This window comes from Podarcis bocagei (genome assembly GCF_964188305.1).
Source record: "Podarcis bocagei genome assembly, chromosome: 10".
NCBI lineage: Eukaryota > Metazoa > Chordata > Lepidosauria > Squamata > Lacertidae > Podarcis > Podarcis bocagei.
This window is the reverse complement of record NC_138135.1, coordinates 16,406,362-16,424,507: the sequence shown is the minus strand read 5'-3', so window position 1 is coordinate 16,424,507 and position 18,146 is coordinate 16,406,362. Positions and strand designations below refer to the sequence as shown.

Here is an 18,146-nt window from a genome sequence, read left to right as displayed (position 1 = left end):
AGCCATGTAGTGAGAAGCAGGAGGGGAGGTGAGCTGAGAATAATGTGGATCGCCATCTTCCATTCCTTGCTCTTCCTCACAACACTATATACACCTTCTGGGTGAGAAAGGTTCCTTCTTGGTGGATGCTGATTCAAAGGATGATGGGTGATAGGGACATAAGGAGAGTCCTGCTGGTTCACAACAAAGGCCCATTGTCATGATTGACTAAAGAAATGGTGGGAGGCACCAGCTGGGGAACCCCAAAAGGATGAAGGCTCAAAGCCTGGTGATTGATGGTGGGACAATGATGAGTGGTCACAGGGAGAAGAGGGAGAAGTCTAGGAAGAAGAGGCATTGGAAACTGAAGAGATATCAGTGTTTAGTGAGTGGGAAGAGTCTGTGGCAGAAAGAAAGCCAGAATCAGAGGCAGAAGAAGGAAAGGAGGGAGGCCAAGAGGCAGAGATGAGTCCAGCTGGTGAAGAAGAGTCAGGGTGTCACCCCCTCCTGCTGGGACAAGCTCCCCTCCCCCCTGGTCTCCCAGGACCAGAAGAGGCATGCAGAGGGAGGAGCTCAGACAAGCATACCGGCAGAGTCTCAGATTGCTTGGGAGGAGATTTAGGCAGCTGTAGGAAGGTGGGGACCTTCAGCCCCTGCAACTGTTTCATGGGGCAAGACCCACCAAGAAGAATTGCTGTGGCCATTAGGTCCCTTTGTGACAGTTGCAGGGAACCCGTGTCCCTCCTCATGTTCCTGGACTACAACTCCCAGCAGCCCCAGGCAACATGGCCAGTGGTCAGAGATAATGGGAGTTGCTATCCAAGAACATCTGGAAGTGCATCCGCGCCGTAGGATGTGATGCAACAGCCTCATCCGCAATGGTAGCCAGTCATTGACCAACTGTGTAGGGAAACCAATTTTACCATAACTTTACTGTCCCTGTTTCCCTGCGGTGCCCCCCCCCCCCCAAAGAACACCAGCGGGTTCTGAGAACAAGTGCTAAGTGATTTAGCAACAAATAAATACTCTATCATTATTTACGTTGTTTTCCAGGGAATCTGTTGGTGATTGCGTTTGTGAGTTACTTTGGGGCAAAATTCCATCGGCCAAGGGTGATTGCTCTCGGGTGTTTTATCATGTCTCTTGGGAGTTTCTTAACAGCAATGCCTCACTTTTTCATGGGATAGTAAGTACAAGCGTGTTTACATTTAGTTTGTTAGATTGGCCACACCGCTGTCTCTGAAGGATATTATTTGAGATGCAAAATGAAACACATATAAAGATGAATGGTAGAGGTGAACATATCTGTCACTTTCTGGTTCATAACAATTTCAAATATGTATTGGGACATGTTTCATCCCAGTATAAATGTTTCAAAACATGTTGGTTTGTATCCAATGCTAGTTCAACTCAGGACAGACACATTGAAGTGAACGGCCATGCCTAACTTAGGTCCATTAATTCTATTGGGTTTACCCGGAGAAGAACTTCATTAGGTACAAACCCTTTAATATTAAAATATGCATTTTTGTACTTTTCCCCAAAAAAGAAGAAGCTTGAGGCTATATTGCAAAATTCAGTGAAGTGCGAAATAAGAAGAATATAATTACATGTAGAGATACAGGACATTCACCACCTTCGCTGGTTCTGATTTAACAGACACAGATGCGTCAAGGCAGCTTACAACAATCAAAACGCAAAATACAGTAAAAATAACATTGCCGAAACAATAATGAAATATAGCAGATTGGAGCCAGGCTAAGACTGCAATCCTAATCCTCTTTGGTTATCCTTCCCATGTTGTCTGTGTCTGCTTAGAAATTAATCCCACTTATGTCTAGGATGGGACGCGGGTGGCGCTGTGGGTAAAACCTCAGTGCCTAGGACTTGCCAATCGCATGGTCGGTGGTTCGAATCCCCGCGGCGGGGTGAGCTCCCGTCGTTCGGTCCCAGCTCCTGCCCACCTAGCAGTTCAAAAGCACCCCTAAGTGCAAGTAGATAAATAGGTACCACTTTATAGCAGGAAGGTAAACGGCGTTTCCTTGTGTTGCGCTGGTGCAGGCTCGCCAGAGCAGCTTCATCACGCTGGCCACGTGACCCGGAAGTGTCTCCGGACAGCGCTGGCCCCCGGCCTCTTAAGTGAGATGGGCGCGCAACCCCAGAGTCGGACACGACTGGCCCATACGGGCAGGGGTACCTTTACCTTTATGTCTAGGATAAGTGCTTTTGGTGTTTCTCCAAGATGGCCAGTGTCAGCTAGAGCTACGAAACTTCTTTCCAGCCACTTTGACTAAGCAACTCTTGACGATGCATTAAATAGTTCTGAAATTTAGGAAGAAATCCCTATTCTTTACTTCTCCTTATCTACATTGTCTATAATTGCAAATGGTCACCATGCTATTCCCACTCTCCAGTGCCAAGGCATCTCTCTGCATCTTTCTTCATCAATAATAATAGTAATAGTTTATACCCCGCCCATTTGGGCTGGGTTTCCCCAGCCACTCTGGGCGGCTCCCAATTGAGTGTTAAAAACAATACAGCATTAAATATTAAAAGCTTCCCTAAACAGGGCTGCCTTCAGATCGTCTTCTAAAAGTCAGATAGTTGTTTATTTCTTTGACATCTGATGGGAGGGCATTCCACAGGGCAGGTGCCACTACCAAGAAGGCCTTCTGTCTGGTTCCCTGTAACCTCACTTCTCACAGTGAGGGAACCGCCAGAAGGCCCTCAGTGCTGGACCTCAGTGTCCGGGCAGAACAATGGGTGTGGAGATGCTCCTTTAGGTATACATGACTAGGGGCTTATCCAAACTTGCTTTTGTCCCACATTTCTAGGCACAGGTTCGTGTTTTAACACTCCTCATCCAAGCACCTTTTTTTTGGGGGGGGGGAGTGTTTCCTCCATGAAAACCCCCCTCAACAATCTGTGGAAAACCCGAATTGCCATTTGCTCTGATTCAGCATTAAAGAGTGTGTTTTCTTGGAGAAAGCGGGTAGCTCATTTTGTTACAGAACCTTAAAGTATGGACCTGTGCCTAGAAAGGAGCTGTGGGATGAACCTCTGGTTTACCTTTTTTTCCAGTTATAAATATGAGACATTATCACGAGGATCTGAGAACTCAACATCCAGCCTCTCTCCTTGCTTACTGAACCAAACAGTCCCAGAATCACCAGGGATGTCTGTGTCAGGTAAGCTTGTGGTTTCTCCACAGAAGTTTGTAAGTAGCCCATCAGAAGTGCTGGGGAGGGGGCAGAGATATGCTGGCCCTGATCCCAATATCCATGCATTGAGCATGAAGGTTGGGCAGGGGAGCTTCTAATAGTGCTCAGTTTAATGCATTTGGAAGCCTTCCAACCTTTCCATTCAACGTGGGGAGATCAGGGGTTGAACAGGCAGCAGCAGAGATTTGGGGAGCAGAGCCGGTGCCTCTACTCAGTATTTGCCCACTCTTGTTCTTTTGAACACTTGGAGAAGGCTAGTGTAAAGTGCTGGACTGTACAACAGGTAGCCCATTTTGTCAGGCAAAATGAGCTTCTGATCCCCAGACCACAGTGTGGAGAAGTAATAATAATAATAATAATAATTATTATTATTATTATTATTATTATTATTATTATTATTATTATTATTATTTATACCCCGCCCATCTGGCTGGGTTTCCCCAGTCACTCTGGGTGGCTTCCAACAAAAGATTAAAAATACATTAAAACATCAGTCATTAAAAACTTCCCTAAAGAGGGCTGCCTTCAGATGTCTTCTAAATGTCAGATGGTTGTTTATTTCTTTGCTATCTGATGGGAGGGCGTTCCACAGGGTGGGCACCACTACCCCGGGAGCATAAGAATTGGACATCCTACCACCAGAACATCCTTGGTGAACATTTCCTGTTTGGGATTGCTTGGAGGGATATGTGTTCCTGTGCAAAAGGCATGATTACTTTCTCCTGCTATATTTGCTGTTATTTGCAGGCTGTGCAAAAGAAGTTGTATCTTATGCGTGGATTTATGTCTTGATGGGGAATCTACTACGTGGAATAGGTGAAACGCCAATAACTCCACTGGGCATATCGTACCTGGATGATTTCTCGAGAGAAGAAGACACTCCTTTTTATATTGGTAACATCTCGTAGGGAAATCTCATCTCTAGTACTAAATAAAGTAAAGGTAAAGGGACCCCTGACCACTAGGGGTTGTGGCGCCCTGACCCTCTGGGGTTGTGGCGCTCATCTTGCTTTACTAGTCGAGGGGGCCGGCATACAGCTTCTGGGTCATGTGGCCAGCATGACTAAACCGATTCTGGCGAATCAGAGCTGTGCATGGAAACACTGTTTACCTTCCCGCCGGAGCGGTACCTATTTATCTACTTGTACATTGACATGCTTTCGAACTGCTGGGTTGGCAGGAGCTGGGACCGAGCAATGGGAGCTCACCCCATAGCGGGGATTCGAACCGCCGACCTTCTGATTGGCAAGCCCAAGAGGCTCAGTGGTTTAGACCATAGTGCCACCTGCGTCCCATGTACTAAGTAGTGCCTGGCAAAAACAAAGGCAGATTTTCAAGCTGCAGCACTCAGATTTTGCACCTGCTCCTGAGTTGGATAGCATGTCCAAAAGCCTCTTTATAGTAAAATCTGGCTTCGGTCATCAGCAGAGTTGCATTCATATTGTCTAAATTTGAATTTTCTGTCATCACATTTTGACTCACTCACAATTTGATTTTTTAAAAAAATCTGCTTTGACCTGAGAAATGTACAATTTCTTCAAAAAAATCTCAAGCTTTGGAACCAAATGAGGTAAAAAGTCATAAAAAACAGTATCGCAATGCTTTATTACTCAGGAAAACGTTTGTGAATCTCTTTAAGATTCACCAGTTCTGACAGAGTTCCCCCTTACATTATGACACCTGCTGAAGAACACTATGAATGTATGTATGATAAGGCTGCAACCCTGTAACCACTTACCTCAGAGTAAACCACATTGAACTCTATGGACCTGACTTATTAGCAGACACGCGTAGAATTGCACTGTTAAATGTGTGTTCAGAAATGCAAGCTTGATCACAGTTATTCGTAACGTGATTCTTTAAACTAGGGCTGTGCTAACTTTTCATCCGTGAAGAGTGGTCTTTCAAGGGACATGAAATATAGGATATCCCATCCTGCTCTGCAGTCCCAACCTGCTCTGAAGCTTGTGTGCACTGGAATATACTGATAATATTTTCTTTATAACTGCAGGCTGTTTGCACACAATAGGAATGATTGGCCCAATGGCTGGTTTCCTTTTGGGATCTCTGTTAGCCAGACTGTATGTTGACATTGGCTTCGTGGATCTAGGTGAGTTGCAAGCTGAAGATTGGTGATTGTAACATGTGGCGTGCAGCATAACTTGACTTACGGCTTTGAATCATATGGAGCTGTGAGCTCTGTAGCCTTCACATTTTACCAGACTTTTAGAAGACATCTGAAGGCAGCCCTGTTTAGGGAAGCTTTTAATGTTTGATATATCACAGTATTTTAATATTCTTTTGGAAGCCGCCCAGAGTGGCTGGGGAAGCCCAGCCAGATGGGCGGGGTATTAATAATAATAATAATAATAATAATAATAATAATAATAATAATAATTTGGATAGCTTCCAAGCCGAAGTGGGATGCTTTGGAAAGATTCGGAGTTCTTGTTATTAAATATCCCAAGAAAAAAGCACACCAAGAACTCAGGCCAATATAAGTTTCAGTAGTGGGAGATTACGAGCTCAAACAGAGATTACAAACTCAAACTCATAAAGATACGTATAACACAATAATTCGTTACAGAATTAAAGATAAGAGTTTATGAGTAGAGATAGGTCTGATGAGGCCCTAAGCTACTGAAGGTAATGGGGCCCTTTAAATGTCCAGCTGTCCTTTGCCAACAATAAATTGTCGCTGTTTTTTGTGTGTTGAACATATGCTATATGGTAATTTATGGACATAATAGGTATCTAAAGCCATTTGCACATAACAAAATATGTGATATTTTAGGGAGCAGGCTAGCAGGCGGGGCCCATTACTTACATCATAGGAGCCTACACAACACAAAACACTGTTGCTGTATGTAGGTTTTATTTCATTTGTTTTTTATCTTATATTTTGGAGATGTACATCCAGTTTTTTTCTTTTAATTTTTTTTGGGGGGGCCCAAGCGAGTGGGGCCCTAAGCTATAGCTTGTTTAACTTACACGTAAATCTGGCACTGCTGCCAGCGTTTGTACACAGTTATTTCCCATATATTCAATAAACGTTTTCCAATCTTCTCTAAACATATGTTCTTCTCTTTCTCTCCTTCTATATCTTAAATCTGCAAGCTGCACATATTCTGTCAACTTAAGTCACCATTCTTCTTTGGTTGGGACCTCGCTCGTTTTCCATTTTGGGGCTAACAAAACACGGGCCGCAGTAGTGGCATACATTAATAACCTTTTTTGACACCTGGGAATTTCAGTCTGAATTATCCCCAACAGAAAGCACTCTGGCTTTTTTGGGGAAAGTGCTTTCTCCCTTTTTCATTTCTTACCATGGATAGTTGATGAACAGGCGGACTTTGACCTGTCTTTTACTCTAGATACGGTAACAATAACTCCGACTGATTCCCGCTGGGTTGGCGCATGGTGGCTGGGCTTTTTGATCGCGGGCGTCTTCAATCTGATTTCCGGCATCCCTTTCTGCTTCCTGCCTAAAAGCCTGGAGAAAGAAGGAGCGAGCGATCCTGAAAAGAAAAAACTGGAAAGTCATGCTGATGAAAGCCATATACAGAAGCCTGAAAGTCAACCAGGAGCTCGCTTCTCAAAACTGAAAGGTGAAACATCTGCCCTGGCGGTCCAGGACCTATTCCATTGGTCGGCAAACTAAGGCCCGGGGGCCGGATCCGGCCCATTTGCCTTCTGGATCCGGCCTGCAGATGGTCCAGGAATCACTGTGTAGATCAGCGCGGGGATTCTGATCATTCGGGCCGTGCCATTCCCCCCCACACACACACACACCATGGCGGCGCCTCCTCCCTCCCGGCTTCTCCCCGCCCTGCCTAGAGGGGGAAGGGGGCTGGGCTTTGTTGAGTGCCATTTTAAGCAGCCCCTCTCTGGAGCCAGCCCTTTCGTGCTGCTCATTGTCCCGCCGCCAGCCCCTGCCACTCGCAAGGCACAGGTAAGCAGCCACCGGGGCTCGTCCGGTGCTGTGGAGAAGGGAGGGGAGAGTCGTGGGGGGATTCCCCCCCCAAATATAGTCTGACCCCCCCAAGGTCTGAGGGACAGTGGACTGGGCCCCCTGCAGAAAAAGTCTACTGACCCCTGACCTATTCAGTTGTGTCAGGCTCTGGATAGTCAGTTGAATGGAGAAGGGGAAGCACTGCAACAAAGGAAGGCCGTTGGGCAGTTGTGGGCAGGGATGTTAGAGAGAAATAGAAACGAGAGAGGAAATTATTATTATTATTATATTCATAATTTTTATTCAGGTTTTTTTTCCATAATACAATGCAATTAAAAACAAACCAAATAAAAGCAAAACCAGAAAAGATGAAGAAAATGCTAGTGATCTGCAGTTTTGCCACTTATTGCTGGCGCAGCCCAAAGATACAATTAACAGCAGCAAATAAACTAAGATATCAGTTCATGACTGGGTAGTGACTCTCATGGGTCCAAATGTTTTCATTTCTTTGAATTTGATGTTTTATAAAATGAATGTGCAGATCATTCATAAAATGTGCAGATCTGGCCTGCACTAAGCACCACATCTCTCTCTCTCTTTCAGAGTTCTATAAGTCCCTGAAGAGAACACTGGGCAACCGAATGTTCTTTATGTTATTGTGCTCAACGTTGCTGCAGTTCAACAGCTTTATTGGTTACTTAACATACAGCCCGAAATACATAGAGCAGCAGTACGGTCAGCCAGCGTCCAGGTCTAACTTTGTAACAGGTGAGTCCTGTGTGTGTGTATTAATGAAAGGGACTTGAGCAGTAAATGTGCATAGTAACTGGCCGTTGTGCACATTCACCAGGCCTCATGGTGAATGTGCACATAACCCTTCCTAGAAGAGGGTGCTGTGTACATTTCCCAGTCAATATACATAACCTCCAACAGGCTTTGGGCACTGTGCATATCTTGAGTGATCTTTGTACATTCTCTAGCCAATATGCCTTGATTTGTGGGAGGAGGTGATTGGTTTGTTTTGGTTCTTGTTTTTATTATGCATTTTGTGTTCTCATTTTGTATTTTATGTTGTCAACCACCCACTGACCTTTGGATGAAGTATTCGGATGAAATTTCATTAATAACAATAGCAGCAGCAGCAGCAATAATTGCCAGTCGGTATTGGGGAACGTGCATATTTCACATGTGTTTTGTACATTCTCCAGGCAATTTGCAGATTATCCAGTCAGTATGCATGCTATCCAAGAAACACGCATTCTTTGTACCCCAGGCTGCTTCTGGAACACTGCCTAATCCTCATGGCCCACCTGAAGAAGTAGGAAGAAGGCAGGCCAGCCCCTTTTCACCACTCTCTGTTGTTCCCGATTCAGATTACTTTTGTATTTCTCCCACATGTGTCTAACAGGAGGTTAAGATCTAAATCTACAGATTTAATCCGCAATCCATTTCCCACAAAGAGGAGGAGCAATACTGTATTCTTAATGTTGGTCCTTTCCCCCTTTTAACATTTCCAGGGTATCCTTTCAGTCTCCCCACCCGTTTGCTGTCCCTGTTAAGTCATTTGCAATGTGGGGGGGGGGGACAGGACATGATCCTTATTTCCTTCTTTGTCTTTTATTCCAGCCGTCACAGCCATACCAGCAGTCTGCCTTGGTGTATTCCTAGGAGGCTTCATCATGAAAAAATACAAAATTGGCATAGTCGCCGCAACCAAAATGGCATATGTACTGTCATTTCTAGCATTTGTCATTTCGCTATTCTACTTAATAGTGGGCTGTGAGAACCGCACAGTGGCTGGATTGACAGTATCTTATGATGGGTATGTGATACAGATGCACTGTGTGTGTGTGTGTGTGTGTGTGTGTGTGTGTGTGTTGCAAAGATTGGTACATAGCTTTGGAGGTACATTGGTACCTCGGGTTACAGACGCTTCAGGTTACATACGCTTCAGGTTACAGACTCCGCTAACCCAGAAATTGTGCTTCAGGTTAAGAACTTTGCTTCAGGATGAGAACAGAAATCAAGCTCCGGCAGCGCGGCAGCAGCAGGAGGCCCCATTAGCTAAAGTGGTGCTTCAGGTTAAGAACAGTTTCAGGTTAAGAACGGACCTCCAGAATAAATTAAGTACTTAACCTGAGGTACCATTGTATTCCTGGATCCGTCTTTGCCATTGGAGGCCCACATGACCTTGGCAGCTAGGAGTGTCTTTTACCAGCTTCCTCTGGTATGCCATCTATGATCATATCTGGCCAACGTGGCCATTGTAGCATTTGGTAACCTTGAAATGGGACTTCTGCAATGTGCTCTGTGTGGAGCTGCCCTCAGGCCTGGCCTGGAAGCTCCAGGTGGTGGGAAATGAAACAGCTAGACTGCTGGTGGGAGCAGACTACGTGTGGCACCTCTGCTAAAACATCTCCACTGGTTTCCCCATGTGGGATTCCCAAAAATAGACCAGAGGCAGTTAATATTTCATCCAGAAGAGCTTTACTGCTACTGAAGGCAAATGAGCATAACGGTCACGAATCCAATACATTCAGGACTGGCACTGTCCGTAAGAAATCCAGTTGCAGCAGACTTAACTTAAATTTACATTAAAAAATTCCTTCCAGTAGCACCTTAAAGACCAACTAAGTTAGTTTTTGGTATGAGCTTTCGTGTGCATGCACACTTCTTCAGACTGTGTATCTGAAGAAGTGTGCATGCACACGAAAGCTGGAAGGAATTTTTTTATTTTGACTATGGCAGACCAACACGGCTACCTATCTGTAACTTAAATTTACAATAAGTTATAATAAGACTAAACCATAACACTAAGCATACTGTGTACGGAAGACCACACCAGAAGGAAAAGAGACAGAAAGAGAAAGTGAAAACGCAGGCTCCTTTTGGCCAGAGTGGTGTAGTGGTTCAGAGTGGTGGACTCGTAATCTGGTGAACCGGGTTCGATTCCCCGCTCCTCCACATGCAGCTGCTGGGTGACCTTGGGCCAGTCACACTTCTCTGAAGTCTCTCAGCCCCACTCACCTCACAGAGTGCTTGTTGTGGGGGAGGAAGGGAAAGGAGAATGTTAGCCACTTTGAGACTCCTTTGGGTAGTGATAAAGCGGGATATCAAATCCAAACTCTTCTTATAGTCAGCATGACCTTGACTGAAGAGATAACAAAAGCAGTTTAAGCCAGCTGTGCTCAGCGTCTCTGAAGGAATAACCCAAACATCACGAACCTTCTGCTTGTTTCTTTTACGCAGAGAAGCTTCCAGAACCCTCTTGAATTAATTAGAATAGGAAAGATCTCTACACATCAGATCAATACTTTCTGTACCTAGAAATGCAAATTGACAACTGGACAGGGGTGGCCCAACACATTTTGCCACCTGAGGCAAAATGGGGAGTTGCTGGTTCCACCTCCTCCTTCCCCCCGCTGAAGCCGAGGTCTTGGTCCTCTCCTTGCTTTTCTGGCAGCAGAGGCACCAGGTGGGCTTGGTGGCACGGCAGACACAGCAGTGGGGTTTGCCACCTCTGGATCCCAATGGAATCTCACTTCCTAAGACATTCACCTCAGTGTGCCTAAGGGTAATGCCAGCTCTGCTACCAGGCCAGGTTCAACATTCTCATGTTCAGAGACAAATTTCTGCACAACCTGGGTGGGTCCAGGGTACCTTAAGGATCCGTGAGATCCTCTGGAGGAGAGCTGTTTGCTGTTCCCTGTGTGTCATGGACTGGAGGGACACAGAAAAAATGGTGGGAGGAACCCCTGAGGGAAGAAGGTTCAGAGCCAAGTGATTGATGGTGGGACAACGAAGAACGATCAGAGGGGAAAGGGGGTGCTGAAAGCTAAAGAGGCAACAGGGCTTAGTGAGCTGAGAGAGTCAGTGGCAGAGAGAATTCCAAATCAGAGGCAGGAGCTAAAGCAGGAGAGGAGGGAAGCCAAGAGGCAGAGATGAGTCCAGATGGTGAAGAGGCACAGGTGTCTCTCACTCCTGCTGTGACAAGCTGCCCTCCCCACTTATCTCCCAGAACCAAGAGAGGCATGAAAAGGGCCAAGAAGAAGTTGACTTCTCATGGGTGTAGTCTCAGATTGCTTGGGGGGAAACCCTGGAGAGCAGGGGACTTAGGCAGCTGTGGGGAGGTGGACTTCAGTCTCTACAACTGCTGCATAGGGCCAATATCTGCTGGAGATGAGCTGCCGTGCTCATTAGGCCTGCCACTCCTGTGCAGATCTTTTTTTGCTAATAAAGAGTTAACACCAACTTGCTTGGTGTAATTTACTACTGTCTCGCTTCTCTGACCAAAATCACTAGAAGTTGAGTATTTAGTCATTCTTCTAGCATCTAGAGGGCACCCTGTTGGTTACCCCTGTGATAGATGTGCCTTAGGATGAACTAAAGAAAAACCCCCCTGCTTATTCCACAAGGCAAGCGGTTGCACGGGGCGCAACTCCTTTATCTTCAGCCTGCAACCTGAATTGCAACTGTGCCACAAACCAGTGGGATCCGGTCTGTGGAGAAGATGGGATGACATATGTGTCGCCCTGTTTCGCTGGATGCAAAGCTGTGACAGGATCCAGAAAAGACACAGTAAGAGCTTTGTTTTTGTGAAAATAGTAGTAGTAGTAGTAGTAGTAGTAATAACAATAATAATATATTTATACCCCACCCATTTGGGCTGGGTTTCCCCAGCCACTCTGGGTGGCTCCCAACAGAATATTAAAAACACGATAAAACATCAAACATTAAAAACTTCCCTAAACAGGGCGGCCTTCAGATGTCTTTTAAAAGTCAGATAGTTGTTTATTTCCTTGACATCTGATGGGAGGGCGTTCCACAGGGTGGGTGCCACTACCGAGAAGGCCCTCTGCCTGGTTCCCTGTAGCTTTGCTTCTCGCAGGGAGGGAACCACCAGAAGGCCCTCAAAGCTAGACCTCAGTGTCTGGGCAGAATGATGGGGGTGGAGACGCTCCTTCAGGTGTACTGGGCCGAGGCCGTTTAGGGCTTTAAAGGTCAGCACCAAGACTTTGAATTGTGCTTGGAAATGTTCTGGGAGCCAATGTAGGTCTTTCAGGACTGGTGTTATATGGTCTCGGCGGAGGCAGTGCTGCCTTTTACCTTGAAAGGGGATTGGGGGCAGAGAAATGAACTCTTTAAAGGAATTTCTGGTGTCCCCTATTTCTTTTTCAAGAAAGGTGGGCAAAGGCAGAATAGATAGGCATATGGAGTCCAGGATTTCGCTTCTATTCATTTATTTACCTTATGCAAAAAACTTTTAACCTTCTTTTCAGGTTTTTCAGAATTGTAGCTGCATTGAAAAGGGGGATTCTGGGCTGAGGAATTCCTCGGCAGTTTTGGGAGAATGTCCAAGGACTGACAGTTGCTCAAGAAATTTTATTTATTATGTAGTGATCAAAACAGTGGCTTCCTTTTTCTATGCGCTGGGAGGGACTCCTTTTTACATGATCATGATTCGGTAAGTAACAAGTTGTGCCTGCCACAAGAAAGGCCATACAGGTAATATCCGCTCCTGTCCTTGTTTCATATTAAAAGTTCCCTGAAAACAAATACCGTAATTCCATTGCCCTCTGCTGCAGATTTCCAAACCCCCGGCAAGAGACCCTTAGTATACTGTGGCAACTGAACATGCTAATTTCTCAATTGTTGCCTACTTATGTACCGTATTTTTCGCTCCATAAGACGCACCTGACCATAAGATGCACCTAGTTTTTAGAGGACGAAAACAAGAAAAAAAATATTCAGAACAAAACAGTGGATGTATGATTTTTGTGGTTCATGCTGTTGCCACAGACATGTGATTTGATGGTGAATTTGGGGTGACCCAATGCAAAAATCCTGAGGATCCATGCGGATCCGTGCTCTGTAACCACGTTTTTGCGCCATTGCGGCCCCAGGCAACAGTGGATGCATGATTTTTTTGGTGCAGGCTGTAGCCATGGACATGCTATGTGATCTGATGGTGAATTTGGGGTGACCCAGTGCAAAAATCCTGAGGATCCATATGGATCTGTGCTTTGTAACCACGTTTTTGTGCCATTGCGGCCCCACACAACAGTGGATGTGTGATTTTTTTGGTGCAGGCTGTAGCCATGGACATGCTATGTGATCTGATGGTGAATTTGGGGTGACCCAATGTTAAAATCCTGAAGATCCATGGGCTTTTACCTCCCCGCTCCCAGGCAGCCTCCTTTATCTCTATTGTCCCTTATCTCCCTCCCGATCGCTTAACGATCAGCTGCTTCCTTTCAACACTCCCTTCCCTCTTGTTTGCCTTTGTGTCTTTTCCTTAGCTGGAGCAGTTTTTTGCTCCTCCTTTTCTTCTAATTTCTCTCCTCATTGCTTTAGTCTTCCTGTCTCCTCTCCTTGGAAGTTCGCTGTCTTTACCCCCCCCCCTCCCAGGCAGCCTCCTTTATTGCTAGCATCCCTTATCTCCCTCCCGATCACTTGCCGATCAGCGGCTTTTTTCAACACCCACTTCCCTCTTTTTTAAAAAAAGCATGATCTGCTTTTTGCCCCAGGGCAATTCGGCTCCAGGGACCACACATTCGCTCCATTAAATGCACAGACATTTCCCCTTACTTTTTAGGAAGAAAAAAGTGTGTCTTATGGAGCGAAAAATAGGGTACTTTAAAAAAGAGAAAACAACCTATTTGTTTAATTACTCAGTTTCTATCCTGCCCTGCCTCCCAAAGGAAGCCAGGGTGGTAAATTGTACTTTTGCAAATCCTTAGATTCCCCCCTCTTCTTTCCCCCCTCTTCTTCCAGTCTTCCATCAGGACACCATTTCTATTGGCACTCATAAGCCGAGTTCAGTATTAGAGGGAGTCGTACCAATAATACACTGCAATTCCTCTTTTTTACCCCAAATCCCAGCCTTTCAGAGCTGTCTAAATTCACTGGAGGCAAGGCTTGAGTTCACATAGCTACCCTTCCTCCATGGGTCATAAAGTTTGCTGAATCGGGCAAACTCCTGAACTCACCTTTTGCACCAGGCTCACTTTTGTCACACTTTTCCAATATCACATCATGCTCTGCAGTGACTACGTCGATTAGATTGAAGGGAACATTAGAAGCTCTCTTATTCTGAGTCAGGCTATTGGTCCATCAGCTCAGAATTATCCACACCGATTATCCACGCTGATTGGAGGTCTGGCTGACCCTTGCGTTACACTGGAGAGGCTCACAATTGAATCTGGGACCATCAGAATGCAAATTGTGCTCTCCTCCAGTGAGCTTCCCCCCACAATTGCTGCTTAAATGCTAGGAAGGGTAGAATCCGCTGTTGGTTTACTGAGCATCACATTGAGACGCTTATGCGGAAAGCAAATAATAATAGATGATAACACAGCCAAAGCACTAGCAATGGATTGCTCACTGTGTTAGTAACATGACAGATAATTTATAGAGACTTGCAGGAATGTATAGAAGCATATTTTCCACTAATGCTGATTTCTTTCATCATTTAGGTGCGTAGATCCAGAACTGAAGTCACTTGCAGTTGGACTCTATATGCTTGTTTTGAGAGCTTTGGGTAAGAAACATCACCATTCTGGTCATTTTTGAATATCACTGGACACACACACACACACCCCGCCCCAGTTCACACACTCACACTCACACAGGCAAGTAAGCAAGAAGTATGTGGGGCAGGCTTCTGTTGGAGCGACACTGACATTACTCTGATGTAGGCCAGGTGGGTTGGGCAGAAGGACCCAGTCCAATGTAAAGAAGATTTGGATTGGTCTCTCTGTGAAAGAGATGTATGGGGGGTGTGAGGGAAGGGTGGGAGAGGGAGGTATGTGTGCACAGTCTGTGCATGCCACTGAGATTGCTCCTCATCAGGCTGATTTTGGTCGCCCCCCCCCCCCGAACTTCTGTACTTTTGCAAATGTTGGGGTTTCCCCTATCTAACTGAGATCACTCCCTTTGTTTGTGGCTGTTGCCAGTTTCGCTCCATACCTGAAGAATGTTTGCTGTCAGTTATCTGTTAAGATGATTCGGTTGAGCAATTCCCCAAGTGGCTTATGAGACCTGCATGCTCAGAGGTGGTGGGGGGGGGTTGGGAGGGGCGTGTCTGTCTTAGAACCATGGATGTATAAGCCGATAAGGACCATCAATTCTCTGCTAAAGGCAACTAGTTGACCACTGCTGGAAAGAAAATGACCTGAGCAAGGCAGGCCATGCATTATTGCAATGATCTGCTCAGTATGTATCTCAGTATGTATCCAGTATATGTCCAGTTCTGGGCACCACAGTTCAAGAAGGACACTGACAAACTGGAACGTGTCCAGAGGAGGGCAACCAAAATGGTCAAAGGCCTGGAAACGATGCCTTATGAGGAACGGCTAAGGGAGCTGGGCATGTTTAGCCTGGAGAAGAGGAGGTTAAGGGGTGATATGATAGCCATGTTCAAATATATTAAAGGATGTCATATAGAGGAGGGAGAAAGGTTGTTTTCTGCTGCTCCAGAGAAGCGGACACGGAGCAATGGATCCAAACTACAAGAAAGAAGATTCCACCTAACCATTAGGAAGAACTTCCTGACAGTAAGAGCTGTTCGACAGTGGAATTTGCTGCCAAGGAGTGTGGTGGAGTCTCCTGCTTTGGAGGTCTTTAAGCAGAGGCTTGACAACCATATGTCAGGAGTGCTCTGGTGGTGTTTCCTGCTTGGCAGGGGGTTGGACTCAATGGCCCTTGTGGTCTCTTCCAACTCTATGATTCTATGATTCTATGTATTTTGGGTTACTGGGCTTCTAAGACTTACACACATACAAACACCCTGTCTCTACTATCACCCTACCCAAGAATATTGTCTAAAAATGTGCTTTAGATGACAACCTATATTTAGCGCTTGATGTTTTTCAGCTGGAATTCCAGCCCCTGTTTATTTTGGAGCAGTGATAGACAGGGCTTGCTTGAAGTGGGCAAGCAGCAGCTGCGGCAAGCGAGGAGCTTGCATGCTTTATGATGCGACAGTATACAGGTGAGCTCCATTGGAATCCCACAGCTTCTCTGTCATCTCAAGGGCAGCTGTCTCATTAACTTAATGCAATGGCTGGGCTCAATCTAGATGACTTCCTGCCTGGCAGCCATCCAGGTGGAGTCCTCTGAAGCTAGCCGTCTCTCTGTCAATTAATTTTAATGCCTGGCGCCAGGATCCATCTCTCTTGGGCAATTTGTTAAGAGAACAACAGGGCTTCAAGTTATAGTTGGCTAAATTACGTTGATTAATGGACTAGAGCTTTGGGGTGCAACCATAGAATCGTAGAATTGAAAGGTCTCATGCAGAAGGACTCAGGTTCAATTCTGGGCACCCCTAGGCAGGACTAGGAGAGACGCCTGTCTGAAATCCTGGAGAGTCACTGCCAGGCAGTGTAATCAATGGTCTGTCTCATTATAAGACAGCTTTCTATGTTCTTATCTCCCCCTCTGGTGTTGGAAGAGGAATCGCTTAACCTGGCCTAGTAGCATATGGACAGCCAGGGTAGATGTCTTAGGAAAGATGACACACACTGTTTGGCCGCAGCAGTAGTTTAGTCACTGCATTCTGTACTGGCCGTAGTTTCTGGACCAGTTGCGTGCCCAGCCGCAGAGTCCCCATCCCCACTGAGCATGCCCAACTAGGGTATATGAATAAAGGGGCACCGCAACTGTCTGGGATTAAAAGGGCACAACTTTATTGGTTAAAGAAATAGGTAAGGTAAAGGTAAAGGGACTCCTGACCATTAGGTCCAGTCATGGCCGACTCTGGGGTTGCAGCACTCATCTCGCTTTATTGGCCAAGGGAGCCGGCGTACAGCTTCCGGGTCATGTGGCCAGCATGACTAAGCCACTTCTGGCGAACCAGAGCAGTGCACGGAAATGCCATTTACCTTCCTGCTGGAGCGGTACCTATTTATCTACTTGCAGTTTGACGTGCTTTCGAACTGCTAGGTTGGCAGAAAGAGGTAGGTAGGCATAGGTATTGGACATGTAGCCCTCTCAGCCTCCTAGTATGGAGTATGACGGGGTCTGCTTGGGGTGGGGGGGAGGGGGAAGAGAAGCAGCCGTGGCAAAACACAGGTTTACACGGATGGCCCGACCCTAAGAGTTGAGGAAGCTCTATGGCCCTTTAGCCACCCACTTCCAGCTCTATGCTCCTGGCCGACTGCGCTGCCAAGGGCTGCCTCAGCAAGCTAATTTATGCCTGGGGAGTGGACCTGAGGGAAGACTGTGTCCCTCAGGTCTGCTCCCCAAGCTGCACCCCACCCCCCGACTGCCGTGGATAGGCTGATTTGAATAGTGGGCTTGGCAGATGAATCTGACAAATGCATTTTCTTAAAATTAGCAAAGTTTTCCCCACTTTGCTGCTTTAATGAGGCCGCAATATTTGGAAGAGCACTGGGTTCACCCCCTAATCAAGACTAATTTATTCCAGTGATCTTTTGTTTTGTTTAGCAATTCCTTGTGGCTGCTACTATCTGTTTTACTTTCTGCTAAATATCTTGCACATTATCACACTACAATTTCAAATTAATATTATGATGTTGTGTTGCAACTTACACCGTTAGCCGCTCTTAGGATTTTTTGTGTGTTTGTGATATATAGATAGATAGAAAAAGCAGGAATGAAAAAGTCAAATATAAACACAATTCCTCTGTGGGTTCTTCTCTTATGCAGACATTATTTCTTCGGTTTAGTATTTGCCTTAAGAGCTCCATCCTATCTGCTGGGCATAGTCTTCTTCTTGTTCGTGAAGAAACATTTTGGAGCGAAACAGGCTGATTCCCCCGAAACCAGGAGGAAAGCAGATGCTCTGAATGGGGAAACAAAGCTTAATTGCGCCGAACATACGACAGGCCTTTCAGGTGCAGAAATGGACACCTGCATCTAGCGCAAATGAACCATCGCACTGTACTTAGGCAGTCATGCACAGACCATTGGAGGGGGGGGCATCTTGACTATATGAAAGATTAAACCGTCCAACACAGCAGTGCATTATTTAA

The 18,146-nt window shown here is 45.9% G+C and overlaps 1 protein-coding gene across 1 annotated transcript in view; it reads left to right on the top strand.

The window, feature by feature from the left end:
• Window positions 1-18,146, top strand: part of LOC308595597 (solute carrier organic anion transporter family member 1B3-like) — a 26,703-nt gene extending 8,557 nt beyond the window's left edge. Inside the window, exons 4-15 of the mRNA XM_081210025.1 lie at window positions 1,033-1,165; window positions 3,061-3,167; window positions 3,948-4,094; window positions 5,212-5,310; window positions 6,575-6,808; window positions 7,756-7,920; window positions 8,779-8,974; window positions 11,568-11,730; window positions 12,432-12,616; window positions 14,628-14,692; window positions 16,027-16,144; window positions 17,821-18,146. Coding sequence (XP_081066151.1) covers window positions 1,033-1,165; window positions 3,061-3,167; window positions 3,948-4,094; window positions 5,212-5,310; window positions 6,575-6,808; window positions 7,756-7,920; window positions 8,779-8,974; window positions 11,568-11,730; window positions 12,432-12,616; window positions 14,628-14,692; window positions 16,027-16,144; window positions 17,821-18,034 — 1,826 coding nt within the window. The 3' untranslated portion in view covers window positions 18,035-18,146. The remainder of the gene's footprint in view (window positions 1-1,032; window positions 1,166-3,060; window positions 3,168-3,947; window positions 4,095-5,211; window positions 5,311-6,574; window positions 6,809-7,755; window positions 7,921-8,778; window positions 8,975-11,567; window positions 11,731-12,431; window positions 12,617-14,627; window positions 14,693-16,026; window positions 16,145-17,820) is intronic.